This window comes from Trachinotus anak, unplaced genomic scaffold (genome assembly GCF_046630095.1).
Source record: "Trachinotus anak isolate AG129_WGS33_773 ecotype Australia unplaced genomic scaffold, CSIRO_AGI_Tana_v1 ptg000011l, whole genome shotgun sequence".
In the NCBI taxonomy this organism is placed as follows: Eukaryota; Metazoa; Chordata; class Actinopteri; order Carangiformes; family Carangidae; genus Trachinotus; species Trachinotus anak.
In genome coordinates, this window is record NW_027273862.1 from 15,511,841 (window position 1) to 15,521,305 (window position 9,465).

Below are 9,465 nucleotides of genomic sequence, written 5' to 3' on the forward strand. Positions count from 1 at the left end.
GTGTCCCCTCTCCCTCTGTGCAGTACAGTACAATGTGTGTCCAACTCCCACTCAGTTCAAGCCTCAGGACAGTGATGAAGCTTCTTTGAAAGAGTTTCTACACTTGCAGACAAAAGGAGTTCGCCTTCAGACTCTACATTACCTGTACTCCCACGCCCCCCCTCCCCCGACTAAAGATTGTAAGACTGTGCTCCTCACCTGTGAGGGAAGTGCTGGTTCAAGGGAAGTAGTGTCTGTGAGACACCATGTCTGTGGTCAAACTCCTGTGCTGTTTGCTGTTAACATATCATCTCAGTGAGGGGAGGAAAATCAAAGGGAACAGAGCAGGTGAGTGAAATGTTATGTTTAAATCTTCCCAATCTTCACATTTGTTGCATAGTTAACAGATTTCATGAATGGATAGATGAATGAATGACATCTACAAATCAATATTCAATTCAGAAAACAGCTGACTCATTGAGTCCAGTTTGGAACTGGATTAGTAAACTCATTTTTTGGACTAATATTGTAAAAAATATTACACATCTGAAATATGGCTGCTGATGTCTTAGTCATGGCCATACCATATTGAGAGCTCATATATTAATTTATTAATTAATACCAAGTTCCTGATGACAGTTTTCAAACAGGGCACCAAACTGCAGTTTAAAAATTGGGCCTTTAATCTCTTGAACTTGATATTTCCTCTCGAATTTCATTCTCTCATATTTCTTTTTGTGTGTAAACTTTCAATTCTCATGTTTTATCTTTTTTATTGTTCATTTGAAGTATCTTGATTTAAAGTATATTATTTATCAAACATTTACTTGAATTTTTATTTAAAATCCAGTGAACAACATAATGCTTTGTTTGAACTAAGACACTGTCTCCCGAAGTTCTTCACATCTGGTCATTAAATTTGTTTTGTGTTATACTGTGATGTAGATTTTATTCTATATAAGGTTTTATTTAGATTGTACATAAAACAATTTTGCATCTGCTGAACAACTCACTCCTGTGATAAAGTTGTGATTATATTATATATTTTCTTTACATCTGGTTGTTCTTGTTAGTTAAAAAACTATACAACACACTACAGTATTCATTTCTGAAAATATAGTAAATACAATAACAAAATACTTCCTGAAAAATCTGTGTCCACTGATGCTGAGGTTATAGCTCTGATCAGTCTAAGTTCTTGTCTCTCAACTAACATCCTTTTTTGTGGTACTGTTTACTGCATTTATTTGAATAACAGTGGAATTCCACTGTGAAAATTTCATATCCAATTTAGTAATCACGCAGTGTTTTCGTATATTCAAAAGGAGTCATTTCTCTCTATACTTGGCGATGTAAAAACATCTTGACACAGAGACACAGATTAGAGAACAGCTCTTCAGTCACTGCACATATCATGCAATTTATTGCATTTATTTTTTATATTCTGAATTATTGCAAAAAAACTGTATTGTGCTAGTGATAGCGTGATTTGTAAAATACACCCAGCACTCAGTCAGTACAAATTTCTGAATTAGAGTGTGTTTGTGCTCTAATCAGTCAAACTGTTTCTAATTACTCTCCATGTTCATATGGATAAATAGTCATAACAGGGAGGAGACACACCAAAAGAAATGTGGGATTGAATTAGCAAAGGGACTGATGATGATTGATGAATGGATAATTACTTTCATTACTGTCCCTGATGTTTTCATCATAGGCTTCATATCAGCAACCAGAGCTCATCTAATGGTGTCAGTGGGTGTTCAGGCGCCTGGGTTTCTGGCATTATTAACATTAAAATGTTAGAATAATAAACATGCTGGACAGGAATCAATGACAAACCGTAAAGGAAATGTAATGATCGATTTTCTTGGAGGAGGATCTATAATGTTCGCAAGTGAGATTACAGAGGTTTCTGGGCCGCGGTTTTTAACATGTTAAGGGAGGAGGAGTTTATGTATGAAATTATGAGAAGAGTTTGGCAGAGATTCACTTGATGGGACTGGGATGTGAAGTGTGCATCTGCCAAAGAGGTCTGCATGACCTGGAAACAGAACAAAGTGCCTCTGAAAGAGCGTTAGTCCAAATGGGCCTCAAAAGATTATTACATTTATTTTCAGATAATTGTATCAAAACGTTAATGAAAACATTTCCACTGCTCTCAAATGGACAAAATAAAGTGAATTTTTATGCATTATTTGTAATTATTCACCTTGGAGTAAACACATCCAGTACCTCAGCATGTTCTGGCATGCAGATTAATTATAAAGAACAAACAGATAACTTCTCTGCTATTTGATTTCCAAGGTGTAGTGGACACAGAGCAGAGGAGAGTCCTGACAGCGAAACAGCCGTATGTCAGCAGCTCAGTTTTCAGGCTGTTTTTAGAAGGTGAGGACACCTGCACACTGGACCCTCTGCAGCTGCACACTCTCACCTCCTGTGGCTTCAACAGCAGTAATCCCCTCATCATCATCACTCACGGGTGGTCGGTAAGGTCAACTCCTGCTTTCCTCACGCTTCACTGACTTGAACCACTGCATACAAAACATGGAACTTGACTACAGGAAAGGAAACATGTTCACAAGCCTGGAATATATTGAAAAAAGAAAATATAAAGTATACCTTCAGAGATATTTTTTTGAAATTGAATCAGAGATGAATTCAATTACATATTCAAAGACTTGACTTATTTCACATTTTTACTCACGGGGCCAATTTGGTGCGAGTGTATGTTTATTATTCCCATTTCAATCTGATTAAGGTTTTATTAATAATAAACATTATAAATAGGTGTAATACTGTGCATATGCACTTTGACAGAAAACACATTTCTAACATGTAGTTTTTTCTAAGGTGGATGGTATGATGGAGAGCTGGGTGCTCAGGTTAGCCTCAATCCTAAAGACAAATCTGATAGACATCAACGTGGTGATCACCGACTGGCTGTCCCTTGCTCATGAACACTACCCCATAGCAGTGCAGAGCACCCGCACTGTTGGAAAAGACATAGCTCAACTGCTGCACTCACTTCAGGTCAGGAGAATTTTCTTTGCTGAAGGCCACTTTATTTTCATGTATGCAATGAAGTACAATGCGTTAAACTAGTTAAGTTTCGTACTGAAGAAACACTATAAAACTGTACCATATTTGACATATATTATTTTATATGTCAAAAATCTCCAACAGGAACATTATCAGTACCCAGTTAGAAAAGCTCATTTGATTGGCTACAGCCTTGGCGCTCACATCTCTGGCTTTGCTGGAAGCTATCTGGAAGGTCCGGAGAAGATTGGAAGAATTACTGGTGAGTTTTTCCACAGTGAGAATATAACAGTTGTGCTATCTTACATCAGGTACACATTTTGGATTCACTTGTCAAAATAAACATGATTTGCAAAAGGAAGATTTTGGATAATGAACTTATTTATTCTGTATTCTAAAACAAATCTGTTCTTGATTGCATGTTGTGGGTTTTTCCAGGCCTTGATCCAGCGGGGCCACTGTTTGAAGGCATGTCTCCTACAGACAGACTGTCTCCTGATGATGCTGAATTTGTGGATGCCATCCACACCTTCACCCATGAACGTATGGGCCTCAGTGTGGGTATCAAGCAAGCCGTGGCACATTATGATTTTTACCCTAACGGAGGAGACTTCCAGCCAGGATGTGACCTGCAAAACATTTACGAGCACATATCCCAGTATGGACTCCTCGGTACGATAAATAACATACCGTAGCACCTTAGGAGACAATGACAGAAAATATATGTACTTACTATATGATATGGTCCTCTGGGGAATGGGAATTACATCATGCAATACCAAAGTGTTGGGTAGAACAGCCTGCTCTTTTTTTATTGCAGCAGTGATGCATAAAAAAATTTAAAAATTTTGCCCCAAGGGTGAGTTTGGAGGAAAAGTCATGGAATTTATAAAGTCAAAAAGAGGTTTATCCTCTGAGAACCATGAACGCACTAAAAAAAAAAAAAAAAAAAAAAAAATCATGGCAATCCATTGATTGGTGTTGAATGGTGTTATAAAAAGGTCAGGGTGAAATTGTTGGCTTTTGTGCTGTCACTGTCAAAGTTGTCGCTTTGGGAAAAGTCACCTACACCACGGGAGGACTGACTTTTTGTAAGATTGGAGGGAGGTTTTTTTTTTTAGGGGTCAGAGGGGCCATTTAGCTTTCTGGTACCCCTTTGTGCATTTACAACCCTACATCAGAGCTGTGTGTTCTGCTGCTTTACTGCTCACCGGTTTGCCTCTTCCTCTGCTCTATCATAATATTTCTCTTTCTTAATTAGTCTTGCCACCTCAAAACAGTCGTTTAGAAGCCATATCTTTCCAGTTCATCTTTTGCTTGTTGACAGTTTCTCGCTCTGTGTTCAAGCAGATGCATTTAATTCCCTCCAGTCAAATGCAAGGGGCTCTGGGTTTTATGGTGCTTCTCAATCCAAAACACATCCACATAATATGACATTGAGAGCCACATTAAAGCATCTGTCATCCTCAGGAGTTAATTAACAACATGTGCCTTCCTCCGCTCTGTCCATCCCTCTGAGCTGAGCTGCCTCCAGGCTACAAGAGTCTACTCAGAGAAAAGGCCCTCAGAGCAGACCAGTATCAGGCATAATGAGAGGCTTTTAGACAGGACAGTCTGATTGATGTCAGGATTTGGTGATAATGAACTCAATCCACAAATAATGGGCAGATATTGTGATTAAGGTACTCCACAGCCTTTCAATGGGTGATGTGATGTGAAATGAGCTCTTGAAACTAAGCTCAGATGTCTCATGTTTTAAATTTCTACCATTTTTTCATTCCCTTCCAAAGGTTTCGAGCAGACAGTGAAATGCGCTCATGAGCGATCTGTCCATCTATTCATTGACTCTCTGCTGAATAAAGATAAGCAGAGCATGGCCTACAGGTGCGGAGACAACAGCGCTTTCAGCAGAGGTCTATGTCTGGGCTGTCGGAAGAATCGCTGCAACACACTTGGCTACTATATCAAGAAGGTTCCCAGTGGCAGAAGCAAGAGCCTCTACCTGAAAACACGCCCGCGGATGCCTTACAAACGTATGTGGTTGTTCTTAACAATTTCAACCAAACAGGTTCACAATACATTCATATACATATCTCCAGTCATTATATAATCAGTTTATGGACCAACAGTGCTTCATGTCTTTCTATGAAGTTCAATAATTCCACATACATACAGTCTAGACTGATCATCTGAGATGGATTACACGGGACGATGACATATTTTAGCCAAGTCAATATTATATTTATCATTTAGTTAGGTCTGATGAGATTCTATATCTTACCTGTTGCCACCAAATCTGATTTTTTTTTTTTTAACATTTTTTTCTTACTAACAAATATTACCATGTAGCCAGAGTCAGATACAGATAACCCTCTGCACCGTAGAGCTCCACTGTTTTTCAGAAACGATTAAAAACACATCATCATACTGGGTGGCATGCTCTGCTTTTATAATGAACACCGATGTTTAGTTTGAGTTAATCCCATTTTTACTGTCCTCAGTACACAAAAATGAATACTCACTGGAGCACTAAATATTTATTAATCCACTGCTAAAGAAAGTTCCCCACAAATGTACAATCTAAGCCTGTTTGAGTAATGTTCACCAAAAACTACAGTGCTAAACTATTACTGAAAAAAACAAGGAGCCTTTTGTAAAAACTAACTAAACTAAATATCTGTGATTCAATTTACATCTTTTAGAAAGACAGGGTAGGAAGAATAAGAATGAATCTAATCAGTCATTGTTGATTTTGGGCTTTTCATGGGAATTGCAGACAATAAGAAAAATTTAGAGATATATTGGCATCACTGTGTTTGAACACAAAAATTTTATTTTGGTCCCCCCTGTGGTAGTGTCAGAAAAAAAGCTGAAGCAAAACGCAATGAGCACCATTCCTCATCCACCCCTAGCAGACCTGACCAAGGCACAGCAGTGGTGGAAAGCAATTAAGTATATTTACTCAAATACAATTTTGAGGTATTTAAATTTTACTTATTAGCAGTGTTTCTGTTTTCTGGTACGTTATACTTCTGCTCCACTACAATTCAGAGGCAAATGTTGTTGAGGCAAATTGATGTTTCACAATATCAATTTGATAACTGAAGTTACTGCTTATTCTGCAGATTCAGACTGAAAGTAAAAAACATAATCAACAAATAAATTATGATGTATCATTAAAGGTTAAGATAAGAGTTTATTGATCCTGGGGCAACATTTAAGTGATTAATATATCATTCTGAAATGTGCCACTCTGCATAATCAGTACATTTATTTTTGATGCCTCAAGTATATTTTGATGGTTATACTTTTGTGCTTTTTAAGTAAAATTTTGGGAATTCTGTGATATAGCTATTAGTCCTTTAGTCTGAGTGTGTCTGCCTCTAGGAAACAGTGAGAACGGTGGGATTAAAACAATACCTTGATTACAATTTGTATTTGTAAGCTATAGCCCTATAAATGGCTTTAAAATATATAGTATCTGTATTTAAAGTGAAGGTGTTAGAAGATCTATGAATTCAAATTGACTCAATTTTCATTATAACATGATAAGATGTGACATCATATTTTTTCATAGTTTTCATAATGCATTGCAAGGTGCTGGCTGTCAGGGCACTCAGTAATACTAATCATCAAAACTGAATGTGATTCAAATTCTCACATTATCACCACTTCTCACTTCTGTTTCTGGTTTGCACTCTAAAGTCTATCATTACCAGTTCAGGATCCAGTTCGTCAACCAGATGGAGCAGATCGAGCCCTCTCTCACCATCTCCCTCACTGGAACAAAGGAGGAGAGTGGAAACCTCCCCATCTCCTTGTGAGTAGTGCACCACCGCCCATCAGGATTACATTACATCACATCTATGCTCAGCGTACCGTCTTTGACACATGCAATATGCAGCTGGGCTCTCAACTCTATAAAGAAAGAACACAAGTTAAGAAGAACAGCTGACACACATGGAAACAACTCAAGCCTCTGCATGAAAGAGAACTATAAATGTGGATAATAGAGTAAATAATTTAGTCAAGACACTACTCCCTGACAACTGTGCATCAAAGAGCCTCAGGCAAACCAGTGCAAGAAGAGGAGATCTCATGTGCTGTCCTGCTTGTCTTAGTTGTGGGCCATCACAGTAGAGGATCTTGTCTTTGGCAAATGAAGAAATGTACCATCCTGTTGCAGAATGTTCCCTGCTGTAATAATTTAACTCTGTCTTGTTTTTTTGTCTTTCTCTTTAAACACTTTCCGCTAGCACTGAGAAGATCTCAGGTAATAAGACCTACACCTTCCTGATCACCCTGGACAGAGACTTAGGGGATCTGATGTTGCTCAAACTGCACTGGGAGGGACCGACACTGTGGAGGAACGTGTGGAACCAGGTGCAGACCATCATTCCCTGGGGCGGCCGGGAGAGAAAACCTCTGATGACTGTGGGCAAGATCAGCATCAAAGCGGGCGAGACGCAGGAGAGGTACTCTATTGCAAGTAAAAGTCCTGTAGCATTAAGATGTAAACAGCATCTTAAACCTGTGTATTGTTGATAGTTCAATCCATAAGTTTCTTTTTTCGAGGATGCAAAATGCAGACCAGTGTGAGTTCATCTGTCGCACAAGTCTTCTACAACATACCGCACTTTGTTGCGCAAATGTTGTCAGCTTTTTGGCCTAACTGGGCTGGTGTGTAAGGCTATCTCTATTACAAATACCAAAGAAAACCGTACAACCATCTTTTCAAAAACTTACAGTTAGTAACTACTTTGAAGAGATGCTTGTTTAAGATTTATCATATTGCATCATATTTTAGAAGCAGATTAAAAAGATATCAAATAAATGTGGGACAGTAAAAAAGACTATATTACTACTATGAGATGTAATGGAGCAGACATATAGAGTGTCATAAAATGGAAGTAGTTAAGTAATGAACAAGCACTTCAAAACTGTAATTAAGTATAGGAGATGAGTGAACGTGCTGTACTGCAAGGCAGAAAGGCACATGAGCAGTCAAGGTAAAGGAGGATTATGATTGGTCTTAGAGGATTTTTACTACTTGAGTATTATTATTAAATGTATATATTTAGGGCCGGTTACATATCATGTACAACTTAAGAAAACTGCTAAATTAGATACAATAACATCTTTCACACCTGCACCATTGCAGACTTCTAATGCCACCTAGTGGACTGTTTCCCTAACACAGACACTGCTCCCTGCTACACTTCACTGCTCACACTCTTTCTGTTTAACACTGTTCCTGTTTCCTAGGACATCTTTTTGTGCCATGACAGACGATGGACAACATGTTGAGGTGTCACAAGATAAAGTGTTTGTGCGCTGCGAGGAAGACACACCAAGACTGCGTAGAAGAAAGCACAACTAGTGGACTTGTGTGATTTTCCTAAATCTGTTCAACAGACTGAAGATGTCTGAAGATGTCTGGCCTGGAAGGTCACAACTGGACGAAATTCTGTCAACTCCTCAAAGTGAGGCTGTGCAGGTTTAGGGAGCACATTAGAAATCATAAAGATGTGGCACAAAACAAATGGGATAATAGAAGAATTGAAAACTGAGGCTGGAAAACAACTGGCAACTATTGTGAACAGTGTTTACAACTTACAGAAATACGTTTAAGATTGATTATATGATAAAGTTATTAATAAGAAGTATTGAATGTGATCTCCAGCTCAGATGAACATTTCTGGCTACATACAAATCCTTCTCAGGGGTATTAACAGTCGAAAGTTTGTCAATTCAAATATTAACCAGACAGTAAACACAGAGTCAGAAGTTCAATGACTTTTTGATGACGTTAATTCCAAAGAATGTACATTTATTTTTTTCAAGTGTGTGTACTGTGTAAAATGATAAATCACCTTGTTTAAAAACATACAGTCTTGCCAATAAATTCAGATAAATTCACTTGTTAATCAAACTCAAACCAGAGCAATAAATATACTCTATTCTTTTCTATTCTATCTTGTGGTCTGTTTTCTTCAAAGCCTGTGTGAAGGTGGATTCATGTCTTGGGAGCTTCCTGTAGCATAAAAAATTAATGTAGAACAAAACTCACTGCCGCTGAATGGAAACGCAGCTGAAAGGTTCAGTCGGTTTGAGAGTCAAAGCTCAATCAGTGAACACAGAAATCAGAGAGAAACCGCCAAATAGAAGCAGTTCCAAGTATTTAGCAGGTGGTGACTCCAGGGGACAGTTCAAATGAAAGGCAGTAAACTGAAAGGCTTTAAACAGAGAGACGGCAAACCTGAACAGTAAACTCATGTCAGACCATCCCTGCAGACTCATCTCTGCCACGACTGTCAAATGTGATGCCATAATGAGAACAACTTGTAACACACATCTGAGCTGTAAACTTACAGAAGCACTCAAAACTGTATCACACTACTAACACCTTTTGGTATAATGACCAAACAGGGAAAATAAACA

General features: G+C 38.2%; 1 protein-coding gene across 2 annotated transcripts; it reads left to right on the forward strand.

The window, feature by feature from the left end:
* Positions 1 to 20: 20 nt before the first annotated feature.
* On the forward strand, positions 21 to 8,994 carry lipca (lipase, hepatic a). 2 transcript variants are annotated; one of them, XM_071488383.1, is made up of 9 exons: positions 21 to 327; positions 2,287 to 2,471; positions 2,836 to 3,015; positions 3,169 to 3,286; positions 3,463 to 3,696; positions 4,815 to 5,057; positions 6,730 to 6,844; positions 7,281 to 7,499; positions 8,290 to 8,994. In XM_071488383.1, exons 1-9 carry the CDS (start codon positions 246 to 248, stop codon positions 8,402 to 8,404), a joined length of 1,491 nt encoding a protein of 496 aa, XP_071344484.1. In that variant the 5' UTR covers positions 21 to 245; the 3' UTR covers positions 8,405 to 8,994. The 2 variants fall into 2 exon arrangements, with proteins under 2 accessions (XP_071344484.1, XP_071344485.1); XM_071488384.1 differs by having other exon boundaries at positions 110 to 327; positions 2,293 to 2,471.
* Positions 8,995 to 9,465: the final 471 nt, after the last annotated feature.

Excerpts from the sequence above, each read along its gene's own strand:
- lipca (XM_071488383.1), top strand. The coding sequence starts at position 246 with ATGTCTGTGGTCAAACTCCTGTGCTGTTTGCTGTTAACATATCATCTC. Across the intron at positions 3,287-3,462 it reads GAAGATTGGAAGAATTACTG|GCCTTGATCCAGCGGGGCCA; the intron begins GTGAGTTTTTCC and ends GGGTTTTTCCAG. Across the intron at positions 3,697-4,814 it reads ATCCCAGTATGGACTCCTCG|GTTTCGAGCAGACAGTGAAA; the intron begins GTACGATAAATA and ends TCCCTTCCAAAG.